Below are 18,138 nucleotides of genomic sequence, written 5' to 3'. Positions count from 1 at the left end.
CCTGGTTACATCCCATCCGGTCCCGGTGACTTATCCAACTTGATGCTTTCCAAAAGCTCCAGCACATCCTCTTTCTTAATACCTACATTGGTGGAGGGGCAGTTAGTATTGAGGAAACAGGAAGACTGCAGAAGGACTGAGACAGGTTAGGAGCATGGGTAAGAAGGTGGAAAATGAAGTACAATATTGGAAAATGCATGGTCATGCACTTTGGTAGAAGAAATAAATGTGCAGTTTATTTTCTAAAAGAGAAAATCCAAAAATCTGAGATACAAGGGGACTTGGGAGTCCTTGTGCAGAACACCCTGAAGGTTAACTTGCAGTTTGTGTCGGTGGTGAAGAAGGCAAAGGTATTGTTGGCATTCATTTCAAGAGGTCTAGAATTTAAGGTCAGGAATGTGATACTGAGGCTTTATAAGGCACTGGTGAGGCCTTACCTTGAGTATTGTGAACAGTTTTGGGCTCCTTATCTGAGAAGAGATGTGCTGGCACTGGAGAGGGTTCAGAGGAAGGTCACAAGGATGATTCTGGGAATGAAAAGCTTATCATAGGAGGAACGTTTAATGGCTCTGTGTCTGTACTTGCTGAAATCTAGAACAATGAGGAGGGATGTCATTGAAACCTTTTGAATGTTGAAAGGCCTAAACAGAGTGGATGCGAAAAGGATGTTTGCCGCGGTGGGGAGTCTAGGACAAGAGGGCACAGCCTCAGCATAGAGGGGTGTCCATTTAAAACAGGGATGTGGAGAAATTTCTCTAGCCAGAGGGTGGTGAACTTGTGGAATTTGTTACCACGGGCAACTGTGGGGACCAGGGCGTTGGTTGTATTTAAGGTGGAGATTGGCATGAACATGACATATGGGTCGATTGGCTCCTAATTCATACGTACATGTGCTGGGTAGAGAGTAGCACAGTTCACCTTCAGTGACCCAGGTTCAATCCTCACTTCAAGTGCTCTGTGTGCGAAGTTTGCATGTTCTGCCTGTGCCTGGATTTCCTCCCACAGCTAGTTGATATGTTCTGGAGTTCATTTCCTTGAAACAGCCTGTATAGGAAATAAATGGGGAAACTGGACAGATGGAATAGCTTTGAGGTCCAGTATTGATTCAGTGGACTAAATGGCCACCTTTCATGCCATGAGAAAAACAGAGGTGACAAAAAAAAAGGTTCCTCTAGGTTTAAATCGGGCAATTGTTCAGATCTACTGATGTCAACAGTGCCAAATGGGCTGAGTTGAAGGTGTCATCTGTCAGACTTGGACATAGCCAGTTCCAATTTTCTGACCTGGGAAGTATTGACAACTGAGTTAAAATAAAACGAGGTAAAGTTTTATGTCTGATGCACTTGTTGCAGGGTCCCTTGGACCCCGAGTGTACATAACAGTTTTCCCAGGAGCCAAGAGTGCAGGTGTGGGATCATGAGATGAGTGAGCTTCCTGCACTGTCCCTCCACAATCAGGGATAGAGAGGTAGTCAGTGCCCTCTGTGAATGGAACACTTCGAAACCTTAACTTGCAGTGTGGTGCTTGATGTGAGCCCTCTGGCCTTCATCCCACAGCCGCCCACTTGGTTCATCCACTCCTGACTGACAAGAAGGATGCACCTCAACTCAGAAAAGGACAGGTGCCAGGAAAATTTGGTATCCCATTGAAATCCCGGGGTTGAATCTACCGTCTCCTTGTTCACATTAGGGATGAGAAAGGTATATCACAGAATGTCAAATGGCATAATGGTAACCATTATTTGTGCTATATGCTATGTGAGTGTGCTGTGCGCTCTTGGTAATGTGGTTTGCACCTTGCCCTGAAGCAACGCTGTATCGTTTGGCTATTATTAATCTATGGTTGAATGATAATTAAACTTGAACTTGATCTTCAAGAAGAGGAATCAAGTGCGATGAGGTAACTGCAGAGAGGTCTTTCTGATGTCTGACACAGGGACATCCTGAGCCAGCTCCTCCCCATGGCTGAAGATCTGCTTTCTGAATTGCAGAGTGAATTGTGTCCGCCTAGGTGACTCGGTGCACATGACCTCCACAACATGCAAACCCTAATAATAACACTGGGAGTGGAACCAGCCTCTGTATGTGGCCTTCTGTAACCTCACTCCAGACTTCATTCATCAGTCAAGAAAGAATGTGGAACACCCTCGTCACCCACAGAAGTTCATCTCTTACATTTGCTCCACAAAAGCAAATAAGTCATGATACTAACCAGGGGCAGAACTAATCTCAGTAAGGACGGGTGTCAAACAGGGTCTGTCACAGCACTAACAATTCTATCAGTCTTTCCTGCTGCATCGTTGGACAAAATTTCCAACAAGCCTCCCCAGGACTGGAGTTAATCTACAGAACAAATGGCAAACTTCTCAATCCACAGTGTCTACACTACAGAAACAGGGCCAGAAAGACTACAGCAGTGAGCTGCAGTGGTGGATGGCACTTCCATTCACACCCACCCGGGTGCCGATCTCTAAGACACTATTGACTCATTCACTGAGATATACCTGAGGGTGGATCTTATGCTCAATGTCTGAAAGACCAGGATTCTCCACCAACCTTCCCCTGTTGCACTCCGCAGCCTTTTGATGGGTGAGACCTGGAGAACTTGAAACACCTTCCATATCTTGGGAACCATCTTTCAGCAAAGGGGGTTATTAATGGTGAAATTCACCATTTTTGGTCCTTGGATAATAAAGGACATTTGAAAACCAAGTTGTCAGATCTGGTACAGACCTGATGGTCTGCCAGGCAGCTGTGATCCCTTCCTTCTTATGTTTCTGAGCCTTGGACTACCTGGGAAAATATCTCAACAAACACTGTGCTCACAAAGTCCTCAAAATTCAGTGGAAGTCCAGTCTCTCCTCTCAGGCCAACACCTTCTGCACTTGAGTCCCTCCAACTTGTAATGACCAGTGTGGGCAAAAATCTTGTGCTGTGCAATTTCTTTGCCCAGTGACAACAACATGTGCACACTGAATAATTTCTTCGATAGAAACACTATAAATAAGCCAGTTCTAAAATCGGCAGATAAATCATCACAAACTCCATGTTATCAACACCATCCACATCAGAAACGGAAAAGGAAATGTGATTGTGTATGATCGTGAAATATACGTAACATGCCAGTGAGGTAGAGGGTGACAACCTTTTGCGCATTAGAAGCAAAAGATGTGTGTGCATGCACACCTTAGAGAGAACATTGGTGGTGATCACCTTGCATCCACGATCTACTGATCTGCATTGATCAGCATCTACGTCAGCCACATCTGAACTGTTGAAATCTGAATGGAACGAAGCCATTATCAATCCTGAAGGACTACTTCAGAAGATTTCCTCTAATGTAAATGAGACTATATCATGAGCATGAAAAACAGCCCACTAGTAAATCGTTGCTTCACCTGCAAGGGCTTTATTGGATCCCCTGATGGTGGGGAGGGAGGAGATGAAGGAGGAGGTGTTGCATTTCCCAGAAAATGTTGGAGGAAACACAACAGGCAGCATCTGAAGATGCTGGAAATCCAGAGCAACACACGCAAAATGCTGAAGGAACTTGTGTGTGCTTCTTTTGATTTCCAGCATCTGCAAAATTCCTTATGTTTATGAGATACTGCATCTCCTGCAGTTGCAAGGGCAAGTGCTGTATGAAGGGGAGTGATTCTTGGGGATGGAAGCAGGAATCTGAAGGAGAACTCCCATCAGAAAGCTGAAAGAACAAGAAGGTTATGCACCTGTAATAATCAGTTGTTTTCTCTCCAGAAACAGTGATCAGCTGGGCAGGAGTCCATTGGTTTCGGAATTCAGCAGTAGCTGACCATCATTTTGGGAGATTTTAACCAGGCCAGTCTGAAAAAAATCACTAAGCAAGTACCATCAACAGATCACTTGCAATACCAGAGGAAACAACACACTGGACCATTGCTACACCACCATCAAGAATGCCTACTGTGCTATTCCATGCCTTTACTTCGGGAAGCCTGATCACCTGGCTGTACTTCTACTCCCTGAGTATAGGCAGAGACTGAAGACTGCAGCACCAGCAGTGAGGACCAAAAAGGTATGGACGAAGGAGTCACAGGAGCGCCTACAGGACTGCTTTGAATCAGTGGATTGGATTATATTCAGGGATTCATCTTCGAACCTGGATGAGTATGCTGCAGTGTCGCCGACTTCATTAAAACCTGTGTGGATGAGCGTGTGCCCACAAAGACTTACTGTACATACCCAAACCAAAAGCCGTGGATAAACCAGGAGGTACGTCATTTGCTGAAGGCTAGATCTGTGGCATTCAAGTCTGGCGACCCAGGCCTGTACCAGAAAACCAGGTATGATTTGCAGAGGGCTATTTCAAGGGCGAAAAGACAATTTCGAACGAGGTTGGGGGTGAAATTGGATGCATGGCAACTCTGGCAGGGTTTGCAAGACATTACTTCCTACAAAGCGAAACCCAATAACTTGAATGGCAGTGATGCTTCACTACCAGATGAACTCAATGCCTTCTATGCACGTTTTGAAAGGGAGAACACAACTGCAGCTGTGAAGATCCCTGCTGCACCCGGTGACCCTGTAATCCCCGTCTCAGAGGCCAATGTTAGGCTGTCTTTAAAGAGAGTGAACCCTTGCAAGGTGGAAGGTTCAAAGGTCAAATTTAATGTCAGAGAAATGTATACAATATACATCCTGAAATGCTTTTTCTTCGTAAACATCCACGAAAACAGAGAAGTGCCCCAGAGAATGAACGACGTTAAACGTGACAACCCCAGCTCACCCCCTCCTGTGCATAAGCAGCAGCGAGCAACAATCCCCCCTCCCCCCACCAACAAAAAAAAGATCGGTACCATCACTGAGCTCAATCGTGCTAAGCAATAGCAAAGACACAGACCAAAGTTACCCCAAAGGCTTCACATTTCATCTGACATTCGATAACTCACCAGTTCTCTCTGCCCCTAGCAAGGGAGAGGGAGGTGTTCCCCATTTTCACAGCGAGCGGGAGACATAACAACAACCCGCTGGTTTATCATATTAAAAGTCCGTTTCGTCACTTTTTTCGAGCTCTGTGTCCGAAGATCGCAAAGACCTCAGGTCTTCAGACCCACAGCAAAAGATTTTCTGGCCTCCCCGACGACACATGAATCTCCTGCCGTGACACCGATCTGCCTGTCTCCAGAGCCCGAGATCTTAGGCTTCCGAACACGATCGAGATTCTCAGGCCAGTCCCGCAAAGAACTGAAGCCTGCGTGTAACTCCAGATTAGGGTCTTCAAAAGAACGCTGAAAGGGAAAAATAAAATATTAAAGGTAGAAATAGAGCTGTTTCCGAAGATGTGAGCAAAGGAGTCGCCCTTCGGCACCATTGTTCCTCCTAGGCTCCACCTCCACCTGGATGGAGTACCTGGTAAGGATCTGAAAACCTGTGCCAACCAACTATTGGGAGTATTCAAAGACATTTTCAACTTCTCGCTGCTACGGGCAGAAGTTCCCACTTGCTTCAAAAAGGCAACAATTATACCAGTGCCCAAGAAGAATAATGTGAGCTGCCTTAATGACTATTGACTTGGAGCATTCACAGCGACAGTGATGAAATGCTTTGACAGGTTGGTCATGACTAGACTGAACTCCTGCCTCAGCAAGGACCTGGACCCATTGCAATTTGCCTATTGCCACAATAGGTCAACAGCAGACACAATCTTAATGGCTCTCCATAGCTCAGCATTTAATACCATCATTCGCGCAATCCTGATTGAGAAGTTGCAGAACCTGGGCCTCTGTACCTCCCTCTGCAATTGGATCCTCGACTTCCTAACCGGAAGACCACAATCTGTCTGGATTGATGATAACATATTCTCCTCACTGACGATCAACACTGGCGCACCTCAGGTGTGTGCTTAGCCCACTGCCCTACTCTGTGTATATACTTGACTGTGTGGCTAGGCATAGCTCAAATACCATCTATAAATTTGCTGACGATACAACTGTTGTTGGTAGAATCTCAGGTGGTGACGAGAGGGTGTACAAGAGTGAGATATACCAACTAGTGGAGTGGTGTTGCAGCAACAACCTGGCTTCACATCAGTAAGACGAAAGAGCTGATTGTGAACTTCAGGAAGAGTAAGATGAAGGAACACATACCAATTCTCATAGAGGAATCAGAAGTAGAGAGGGTGAGCATTTTCAAGTTCCTGGGTGTCAGGGTTTCTGAGGATCTAACCTGGTCCCAACATATCAATGTAGCTATAAAGAAGGCAAGACAGTGGCTCTACTTTATTAGGAGTTTGAAGAGATTTGGCATGTCAACAAATACAGTCAAAAACTTTTATAGATGTACTGTGGAGAGCATTCTGACAGGCTGCATCACTGTCTGGTATGGGGGGTGGGGGGGCTACTGCACAGGACCGGAAGAAGCTGTAGAGGGTTGTAAATCTAGTCAGCTCCATCTTGGGTACTAGCCTACAAAGTACCCAGGGCATCTTCAGGGAGCGGTGTCTCAGAAAGGCAGCGTCCATTATTAAGGACGTCTAGCACCCAGGGCAAGCCCTTTTATTGCTGTTACCATCAGGTAGGAGGTACAGAAGCCTGAAGGCACACACTCAGTGATTCAGGAACAGCTTCTTCCCCTCTGTCATCCGACTCATAAATGGACATTGAACCCTTGGACCCTATCTCACTTTTTTAAAATTACAATATTTCTGTTCTTGCACATTTTAAAAAATCTATTCAATATATTGTAATTGATTTACTTGTTTATTATTATTTTATTATATATTTTCTCTGCTATTGCATTGAACTGCTTTTGCTAAGTTAACAAATTTCATGTCACAGCCGGTGATAATAAACCTGATTCTGATCTCAGCTCGCAGAGTCTGCACTGACCATTTCTACACCAATCCTATTATAATCCATTTTATTCTTCCCATATTACAATCAACTCCCTCGGATTGTACACTGCATCTACACACACTAAGGTCAATTTACAGTGCCCAATTAACTTAGCATCTCACGTATGTAGGAGGAATCTGGAGCACCCAGAGGATATCCACATAGTTAGAGGGAGAATGTGCAAACTCCACACAGAAAGCACCTGAGGCCAAGGCGAAACCTAGGTTGCTGGAGTGGTGAGGCAGCAGATCCACTTGCTCAACTCTGTACTGCATTAACATGTCGTGGAGTCATGCACCATGTATTTGGACCCTTTGGGAACATCGTCGTAGCTGGACATTGAGTATCTACTGATACTGAACCGTTTGCTGAATGACTTAAGTGCGGATGAAGGGTCTCCAACCAAAATGTTGACTGTCTATTTTCCTCCATAGATATTGCATGACCTGTTGAGTTCCTCATTTGCTGTTGTAGTTTTCACTTGTCAGTTTTGGTTCTGAACCACTCATCAGGTTTCTCGTTCCTCAGACGCTGGTGAACTTGCCGAGTATTTTCATCATTTATTCTGAGGTGAACGCTCCTGTCGGATACACCATATAGCGTGAATGAAAAGCAAAAAAGAAACTGCAGCTGCTTGAAATTTTAAGAATGACAAGAAACCCAGAAAAACTCAGCAGTTCAGACAGCATCCTTGCAAAGAGAAATAGTTATCTTTGCAGGTTGAAGAACTTGCCATCAGAACTGAATAAGAGAGAAAATAATTGGTTTTAATTTATAGAGTAGGGGACTGGGTGGATAAGAGAAAGGGAACATCTTTGATAGGGTGTGGCCAGGATTCCTTAGGGTTTTGTTGTAAATGAGGTTGCCCGTTAAGGGCAACGTATAAGTGAATACATTAGTGCAGACCAGCTGGTAAGGCTATGCTGATGAATAGAGAAAGTCTGAGCCAGTGTCACAGACATGGTCCTGTCTGAGACAGAGAAAGTGAGATACCAGAAATTCTCAGATTAATTCATTTGTCCATGTTCTTCCTCACCAATGGCTACCATTTTTATAGTCCACCCCCCCCCCCATAGCCTATTAATTTGTTGACTGAATGATCTTGTTTAGTCTGTTGATTGGTTGACCTGGTTTGTGGTGATGGCAGTTGATCTGTTGGCTTGGTTTACAGTGGGAGCAACAGTTGATTGGTGGGTTACACACACAAAATGCTGGAGGAATTTAGCAGATCGGGGAGCATCGGTGGAGAGGAACTGAGTCAGTGCTTTGGGTTTGAGACTCTTCATGCAGTTGATTAGAGGGTCCAGTTTGTGGCAACGGCCGTTCATGGAGGGGGGAGAGGGGAAAGAGAGGGTGACATGGAAATAAGGGGTTGCAGATGCTAGAATCTGAGCAGTAAGTTAGATGATAAGGGAGAGGTGATGGGAAGATAAAACCAATGGGGAAGGGAAATAAAGTTAAGTAATGAGAGCTGGAGCGCTGTGTAACTCGGCAGATGAGGAGGAGAAAAGAGCTCGGGGGTGTGAAAATGTACAATTCAGTATTAAACAAAGTGTGCACGGCAGAATATGAAACGCTTCACCCAGGGAGTGGAGAGAGACCGACATGCCGGTGAGGGAGTGAGGGAGTGCGGGGAGAATTGGAAAAGCAAGGGACTGGAACCTGGGGGGGGAGGGGTGGGCGCCTGGAAATGGGCGGGACCTAGGAGCCCGCTCTAAGAGGACGGCTGCCGCTGATTGGAGCGGCGGCTGCCAGTCGGCGCTGATTGGCGAGGCCGATTGGAGCGTGCGTTGATTGGAGCGCGGGTTTTTGGCGGGCTGTTTGCTCTTTCAGCCCGCGTCCCTTTCTCCCTCAGCCATGCCGAGCTCAGAAGTTGTCTCCGTTTCACCGGTGAAGAGCGCCGTGCTCAAGTTCGCCAAGCTGAGCGAGAATGCGTACCGGCCGACACGGGGCTCGGCGCGGGCGGCGGGTTACGACCTTTACAGGTGAGTCTTCGGGCTGGGGAACCGGTACCTGTCTCGGGGCGCTGCGCTGCATTTCCCGAGCTTTGTGCTGCATCTTCCTTCGCTTTTGCACTAAACTTAATTATTATTCGAATTAACCCGTCGCTCCTCGCTTTACTGATTTTTCAAAAGTGATGTACTTCAAAAGAAAACTGATAATAGGAATCCTACACTGCAATTGCATGCTTTTATTTTCATTTTGCCACCAAATGGTTCGCCTCGGGCTCTGATACCCTCCCTTTCCCTTTCCCATTACTCTTTCCCGTTCACTTTTTCTGGCTCTCTCTTCTCTCCCCCCTCCCCGCCACTCTGTCTTGTCGGGTTGAGTGTATCCCTCCTGCACCCAATTAGTGATAACCATTGTGTGTCACAATTATAGGGTTATAGCATTGCAGGAGGCCATTCTGTCCATTGAGCCTATGATGCTTTACAGAGCAAACACATTTCTGTTCCCCTTGACCATCTCTTTCTCGGGTGCCTGTCTGCTCTAATTTTATGACTACCTGCCTGTACAAGGGGCATTTTAGGGTGGGTAGTAACCACTTGATAGTATGTCTGATAACTACTTATCATATGACATATAAATTCAAGAACAATGTGGGTATTGAAGTGCATGGATGGTGCACTGTTTTCTTGATTATTTGCTCCAGCTTGTTCAGTTCAGTTCTCTGGTTGTCTTGCAGTGCCTATGATTATGTGATCCTTCCTCAGGATAAAGTTATTGCGAAGACTGATATTCAGATTGCACTTCCTCCTGGTTTCTATGGCAGAGTGGGTAAGTGATAATAACTGCTACTCTTTAGCTTTCATAGAAACATAGAAAATAGGTGCAGGAGAAGGCCATTTGGCCCTTTGAGCCTGCACTGCCATTCAGTACGATCATGGCTGATCATCCAACTCAGAACCCTGTACCTGCCTTCTCTCCATACCCCCCGATCCCTTTAGCCACCAGGGCCATATCTAACTCCCTCTTAAATATAGCCAATGAACTGGCCTGTTTCTTGTGGCAGAGAATTCCACAGATTCACCACTCTCTGTGTGAAGAAGTTTTTCCTCATCTCGTTTCCCAAAAGGCTTCCCCTTTGTCCTTAAACTGTGACCCCTCGTTCTGGACTTCCCCAACACTGGGACAAGTATCTCATGTATTTCTATTTTACTTTAAATTATCAAGTACTCACTATAGAATGCATCTCAACTCAAATATGCCTATATACCTCAGGTTCAGGGAGCTCCTCAATAGTGTTTGTAGGAGATGACTCTGAGACTGCTCAAAGTGGTTCCGACAGCTTTGGACACAATTCTTTTCTAACATTTGACTCTGCTCTCCTCAGCTTATCAATGCGTTGTCTCCAGATGATGTCAGATGCAACCTCCATTCGTCTTTCCAAGCACCTACTTGTGATCACCTCTGTAAGTCCTCGCTTGTCCAGGAGTGAAACTTAGAAGCTCCGTGTTTGAGGAGCCCTCACTGTGTCTCAGCTGTTTGTCTTGCATACTCCTTCTGAGATTGGGTTCAAGGGGCTCCCAAGCCTGAACGTCAGGGATGAGCCAGCGACAGCATAGCTGGTGAATTGTTGGTTCAATTGTGTGTTGCATTACTATATGTAAGAAAGAAATTGACAAGCTTCTGATTCAGAGTCAGTGTAGTGTGTTCTACTGACATTGCACGCAGTGCATTCTTTAGACTGGACAAACCTTTCCGCCAAGCTGTTTGTAGCTGGAAGGTACAGTCTGGATGTAATATGTCGCTTATTCTATTCGTTTCCAGGAATGGCTGAAGCTGTCCTGCAACAAACTGGTCCATTGACACAGGCTAAGTGTTCTGGATCTCCAGTCCTTAAGAATAGGCTTTCTAATACACCAACGGAGTGCAAGGCTGTAGTGGAGGCCATTGGAAACACTTCTGGCCATTTTGTAGCTGCATGCACAACTACCAAGAAATTTTTGCCCATGAATGGTTGGCAAAATTCACATGAACCCTCTGCCAGGGCAATGCAAGCCATTCCCAGGTTTGGAGAAGAGCTGTTCTTGGCATCTTCTGGACATGTTGGCATCCCAAACAGTGTATGGCAAGCTGCTCAATCTGTTATCTGTCCCAAGCCACCGGACAAAACTTTGAGTTAACGCTTTTATTTTGACCACTCCTTGATGTAGGTCTCCCAGTAATTTAGCTCTCAGCTTGAATGGTACAATGACTCTCAATCCCCACGTAAGGTAACCCTCTATCAAGTTCATCCTGGCTCTGGTAAATCTGGGGAAAACTGAAATTTCTGCTGCAAATTCCAGCTATTTTGGGTTGCCATGTAAACCTGAGACTGGAGTCTTTATCAGTTTCCCTTTGGATCATCTCTGTCATAGTAGGGAGACTTTCGATTTGCATTAGGGAGAACACGTCAAAGGGAGTATCCTTGTTTTTAAAATTTTCAGGTATTTCCTTTTCCAAGGTAAATGGGATAGTCATCAGCATTTCCATGATTAATTGTCTTCTTGGATTCAATCTCGTAATTGTGTCCTCTAAGAAACGGAGCCCATCACTGCATTCATGCTGCTGCTGTTAGTGGAAGTCCCTTCAGGGGATTGAAAATGGACACTCGTGGTTGATGGCCAGTAATAAGTAACTCTGCTGTACAGGTACTGTTTGAAACATTTTACATCCCAAACCAGACTCAAGGCCTCTCTTACAACCTGTGCATACTTTTCCTCTGCAGTAGTAAACGAACGTGATGCAAAGGCTATGGGGTGTTCATTTCCATCACCACTACCATGAGATAAGAGACTGCACCTATTCCATAAGGGAAAGTGTTATAGGCAAGCTTCACTGGGTGATGTGGATCATAGTGTGTGAGTACAATGTCTGACGTCACCACTTCCTTTACATTTTTGAAAGCCACCCCATACTGCCTTGTCTATTGCCATTTTTTCCGCCCCCCCCCCCCCCCCCCGATCTGTAGTAATGAGTTCAAGGAGTGGAGCACAGTAGCCAGATCCAGCAAGAACCTGTTAAAGTAATTAAGAATTTTTGAAATGGGACCACAACTGTGACATGTCCTTTGCCTTTGGGGTATCCCCCCACTGCTTGAATTTTCTCAGCACACTTATGTAATCCTTGTATGTAAATAGTGTGACCACAATAAGTAAAGCTTGGTTTAAAGAATTAACACTTGTTGCGTCATGCTCTGAGCCCATGATCTTCTAATCTTTTTAAGTGTCTTCAGATTTTGGAGATCTTTGTGATTCTCACTGGTAGCAGTGATGTTGTCTAGGTAACACAGCCTGGGCAACCTTGCAGCATCTGGTCCTATAGCTTTCTGCCAAAGTGTAGGTGCAGGTGCTACCTCAAAAATAAGCCTATTACAGTGATAAAGCCCTTTGTTGAGTCTTTATGGTGAAAAACACTGGACTCTTCTTCCATCTCCATCTGTAGGTAGGCCTCAGCTAAGTCCACTTTGCAGAAGTGTTTCCCTCCAGAAAGGTTTGCAAAGATATCCTCTATTCTGGGCATTAAGTTCCAGTACTGGGTTGATGGTACCTTAAAATCATCACAGATCTTGATGGACCCATTCTTTGCTACTGGGATCACTGATGTTACCCATAGGTTCCACTCAACTTTGGAAAGAATTCCTTTGCCCTCTGTGCCATCCAGCTCACTGGCTACTTCATCATGGATAGTATATGGAACTGAATGGGCTTTGTAAAACTTGAGTGTGGCACTTAACACTATTTTATCCTTGGTGTGTTTGAGTTTTTCAGTGCTGTCCAGGAGCACTGCTGTGGCATCATCCAGTACCTTTCTTAATTCACTTTCAATTGACTAATGAAGGGGATGTAGCAGGAAAATTGTGGATGGATCTCCAATGAAATCAAATTGTCTCAGCCAATCATGGACCCATGATGCTGGCACTCTGTTTTTACCACATAAAGCTCAATGTGGCTTATTAGTTGTTGGACTTCACTGTCGTAAATGTCATTCTCACAGGAGTTGTCTTCTCTCCAGTATAAGTTCTTCATTGGATCATCTACAGGCTTCAGTTCAGTATCATTGAAATGTTCCAGCCAAGCCAGTGTCTAATTCTAATTTAATTTGCCATTCACTTCTAGTGTAAGCCATATTGCTTGTCTTTTGTAAGTTTTCACATTGTAAATCTCAAGGCTACTCAGTCCTGTGTCACTCTCATCACTATCAGTATTTTTTTTTTATCAACAGCATGCAGATTAATGCTCTTTTTGAAACTGCATCTTGATTTTTTAAAAATATTTTTCTCTTCCCTGCACTTTCCATTTAGTTTTGTCTGCCCCTCATGCTCTCTGTATGTTTCACCTTTAAACCTGCATTGGTCTGATGTATGTGAGCCCCTGGCACAATGTAATACAGTTTGGTTTGGCCAGGGAGGTGTCTGTTCAAATGTTGAATTTTTTTTGTTTATGCTCACTTTCATTCCACGCCGCAACTTAATGGTGTCTCTGGCTACAGATTCCATTGATGCAGCGATTTCAACAGCTCTCTTAAATGTGAGTTGTGCTGCAATTAGCAACTCTTTTTGAATACTTTCTTCTAAGATTCCACAAGCTAAACAATCTCTTGGTGCATCATTAAGCTACTGAATTGGCGGTACTGAAATGCTCAATTTCGGCAATTCAGCCACTTGAGCTGAAATGGACTCCCCTTCCTTTTGATTCCATTTATAAAAGCTAAAGCATTCTCCAATCAACAGTGGTCTCAGTTGTAAATTTTCCTGTATTGCTTTTACATTAATCGCAAAACTTGTTTTGTCTGGTTTGGTTGAGTGGTCAAACTCGTAAGCAAGCTATGTGCTTTTCCACTTATTACATTCAGCAAAACTGGCAATCCCTTTTCATTGGCTATTCCAGTTGCTTAAAAATACTGCTCAATTCATTCAGTATGCATCACCCAGTTATCTGTTTTGTGATCAAACGTGTCTATTTTTACAATGTAGCAGGCCATTTCTGACTTTTAAAAGTTTATTACTACTATCACCCGGTACTCACTGTTTACAAACTTGTAAACCTTGTCTAGTATCTGTCATTTTTATTTTTAACTTGATGCTGGTCTCCCCTTTGCGAAGAAAAATAAAGTGCTACGCTTCAGTGGCGGAGTACTGAAAATAAAGTGGTGGAGCAGGCTTGACAGGCCAGATGGCCTACTCCTGTTCCTATTTCTTATGTTCAACAGGTAGGTAGTGGTCTCATGTTTGTTATAGAATTTACTTGTCGCCTTTGGTTTGTAACTCCAGAGATGACTTGAAAGAAAAATATGGGAGCTATAGGAAAAATGTGTGCGTAGTTCCACTTTAGTAAGGTGCACACTTATGACATGGTAATGTAATAACTATAGAACCATAACATATAGGAGCAGAATTAGGCCATTTGGCCCATTGAGTCTGCTCTGCCATTTCATCATAGCTGATCCAATTTTCCTCAGCCTCCTCCCTTCTCCCCATATCCCTTCATGCCCTGACCAATAAAGAATCTTATCGACCTCTGCCTTGAGTATACATAAAGACTTTCCCTCCACAGCTGCCTGCAGCAATGAATTCCATATGCTATTCATGTACTAATTAAATAATTCTTTTGGGTTAGTGGTGGAGAGGAGGTCGCTAAACAAACTGTTATCCATTATGGACAATCTGAAACATCCTCTCTATGACCTATTGAATATGCAGAGAAGTACCTTTTCGAACAGACTCAATTGGCTCCACTGTCACAAAGATCATTACAGAAAATCTTTCCAACCAAATGCAATAAGCACATACAAACAGTTCATCTCTGCAACAGGTAAACACAATAGTCTGATTTATTGTTATCTTGTACATTATTATTGCACATGTACACTATTTTTATATTACTGTTTTTACACTATTATTCTGTATTTATTTGTTAAGTACACTGTTAGGTGTGTGAAACCTGCTTTCTTCTTGGGCATCTGAGGAAACGGCTCATTAGCTGTCATTGGCATTCTCCCAATTCAGCGTCAAGAAACTCGTCTTTCTCTGGCCTCATACATCTAGGGTATACACACTCTGGTCTTGCCAAATCCATGAAATTGGGATGTCTCGCCTATCCAAGCCCCGGTTTGTGAATGTTGTGTGATTTGCTGCCCTGTTTCATCTCGTCACAGGAAATAATAGATTGTACATAACATACAATTAAAAGGAGTATCTTTATGAACGTTAACTTGACTGAAGAGTTAGTAGAGAAAAGACAAAAAAACAGTCCATTATGATTAAATGGTCAAACGTGCACAGGTTGGAGCTCAAATCTTTCAAAAGTCATATTCACCAATCCCCAGTGGACTTCCACACCTTTGCTCCATTGAATCATGGTCCCCTCCAGATCTTTCCTGTTTACGTGGAGAGGCTTCTCCCTGTCCATTACATGAGCCTTCCGACAACTCAGCTTGTCACTGGTTGAGCTCGGCTCCATACCCAGTTACTTCAGAGCCCAGTCTCCCTCAATGTCCAGCCACAAACCTGCCTGCCCACTGCTAGTCCTCCCCCCCATTTCATATGCATCGGCGTGTGGAGGTTTAGAAATCCTTTTGTTAATTATTGGGAAGTTTGCAGAGGGTAGCATATACCACACCTCCATTTCATCACCCTATGAGTCCATACCATATCTAGTGGTTACGTCCCTTCCAAACATGTCCACTGCTTGGCCTTCTGTTCTCCCACATTGCTTCAGAGTCCTCTTACTGGGTTTAGGGTCCATGTCAGGCTCTGGGTCAACGTGTACCTCTTGTCCTGGAGGTAGAAGGTGGTTCAGATGGAGAATCGTGACAGCTTCATTCCCATCCTCTGGGTTCACCTGGAAAACTGGTACATTTGGCATCTGACTCTCCATTAAGTAAGGCATAGCCACCCAGTGGTCAGCCAACTTCTGCTTCCCTGGTAGCCCTAAATTTGTCTTCAGGCATCAGTTGGGAGAACCTAACCTTTTGATCACATCTCCCATTTAAACATAGAACATAGAATAGTATAGCACAGTACAGGTCCTTCGGCCCACAATGTTGTGCCGACCCTCAAACCCTGCCTCCCATATAACCCCCCACCTTAAATTCCTCCATATACCAGTCTAGTAGTCTCTTAAACTTCACTAGTGCATCTGCCTCCACCACTGACTCAGGCAGTGCATTCCACGCACCAGCCACTCTCTTGAGTAAAAAACCTTCCTCTAATATCCCACTTGAACTTCCCACCCCTTACCTTAAAGCCATGTCCTCTTATATTGAGCAGTGGTGCCCTGGGGAAGAGGCGCTGGCTATCCACTCTTACCTATTCCTCTTATTATCTTGTACACTTCTATCATGTCTGCTCTCCAAAGAGTAAAGCCCTGGCTCCCTTAACCTCTGATCATAATGCATACTCTCTAAACCAGACAGCATCCTGGTAAATCTCTGTACCCTTTCCAATGCTTCCACATCCTTCCTATAGTGAGGCAACCAGAACTGGACACAGTACTCCAAATGTGGCCTAACCAGAGTTTTATAGAGCTGCATCATTACATTGCGACTCTTAAACTCTATCCCTCGACTTATGAAAGCTAACACCCCATAAGCTTTCTTAACTGTCCTATCCACCTGTGAGGCTACTTTCAGGGATCTGTGGACATGCACCCCCAGATCCCTCTGCTCCTCCACACTACCAAGTATCCTGCCATTTACTTTGTACTCTGCCTTGGAGTTTGTCCTTCCAAAGTGTACCACCTCACACTTCTCCGGGTTGAACTCCATCTGCCATTTCTCAGCCCACTTCTACATCCTATCAATGTCTGTCTGTAATCTTTGACAATCCTCTACACTATCTACAACACCACCAACCTTTGTGTCGTCTGCAAACTTGCCAACCCACCCTTCGACCCCCACATCCAAGTCGTTAATAAAAATCAGGAAAAGTAGAGGTTCCAGAACAGATCCTTGTGGGACACCACTAGTCATAATCCTCCAATCTGAATGTACTCCCTCCACCACGACCCTCTGCCTTCTGCAGGCAAGCCAATTCTGAATCCACCTGGCCAAACTTCCCTGGATCCCATGCCTTCTGACTTTCTGAATAAGTCTACTATGTGGAACCTTGTCAAATGCCTTACTAAAATCCATATAGATCACATCCACTGCACTACCCTCATCTATATGCCTGGTCACCTCCTCAAAGAACTCTATCAGGCTTGTTAGACATGATCTGCCCTTCACAAAGCCATGCTGACTGTCCCTGATCAGACCATGATTCTCTAAATGCCCAGAGAACCTATCTCTAAGAATCTTTTCCAACAGCTTTCCAGAGACGTAAGGCTCACTGGTCTATAATTACCCGGACTATCCCTACTACCTTTTTTGAACAAGGGGATAACATTCACCTCCCTCCAATCCTCCAGTACCATTCCCGTGGACAACGAGGACATAAAGATCCTAGCCAGAGGCTCAGCAATCTCTTCCCTCACCTCGTGGAGCAGCCTGGGTAATATTCCGTCAGGCCCCGGGGACTTATCTGTCCTAATGTATTTTAACAACTCCAACTCCTCTTCTCCCTTAATATCAACATGCTCCAGAACATCAACCTCACTCATATTGTCCTCACCATCATCAAGTTCCCTCTCATTGGTGAATACCGAAGAGAAGTATTCATTGAGAACCTCGCTCACTTCCACAGCCTCCAGGCACGTCTTCCCACCTTTATCTCTAATCGGTCCTACCTTCACTCCTGTCATCCTTTTTCTCTTCACATAATTAATGCCTTGGAGTTTTCCTTTACCCTACTCACCAAGGCCTTCTCATGCCCCCTTCTTGCTCTTCTCAGCCCCTTCTTAAGCTCCTTTCTTGCTTCCCTATATTCCTCAATAGACCCATCTGATCTCTGCTTCCTAAACCTCATGTATGCTGCCTTCTCCCACCCGACTAGATTTTCCACCTCCCTTGTCACCAATGGTTCCTTCACCCTATCATTCTTTATCTTCCTCACCGGGACAAATTTATCCCTAACATTCTGCAAGAGATCTCTAAACATCTACCACATGTCCATAGTACATTTCCCTGCAAAAACATCATCCCAATTCACACCCGCAAGTTCTAGCCTTATAGCCTCGTAATTTGCCCTTCCCCAATTAAAAATTTTCCTGTCCTCTCTGATTCTATCCTTTTCCATGATAATACTAAAGGCCAGGGAGCGGTGGTCACTGTCCCCCAGGTGCTCACCCACTGAGAGATCTGTGACCTGACCTGGTTCATTACCTAGTACTAGATCTAGTATGGCA

At 44.7% G+C, this 18,138-nt stretch overlaps 1 protein-coding gene across 2 annotated transcripts in view; it reads left to right on the top strand.

The window, feature by feature from the left end:
* LOC140211973 (deoxyuridine 5'-triphosphate nucleotidohydrolase, mitochondrial-like) overlaps window positions 1–18,138 on the top strand; it is a 42,691-nt gene that overhangs the window by 7,974 nt on the left and 16,579 nt on the right. For both annotated transcript variants that reach the window (XM_072282262.1, XM_072282263.1), the window contains exons 2-3: window positions 8,727–8,856; window positions 9,558–9,649. In XM_072282262.1, coding sequence (XP_072138363.1) covers window positions 8,727–8,856; window positions 9,558–9,649 — 222 coding nt within the window. The remainder of the gene's footprint in view (window positions 1–8,726; window positions 8,857–9,557; window positions 9,650–18,138) is intronic.

The sequence above is a fragment of the Mobula birostris genome, chromosome 18 (assembly GCF_030028105.1).
Source record: "Mobula birostris isolate sMobBir1 chromosome 18, sMobBir1.hap1, whole genome shotgun sequence".
Lineage (NCBI taxonomy): Eukaryota > Metazoa > Chordata > Chondrichthyes > Myliobatiformes > Myliobatidae > Mobula > Mobula birostris.
The sequence above is the reverse complement of the archived record's forward strand: the minus strand, read 5'-3'. Positions and strand labels throughout refer to the sequence as shown.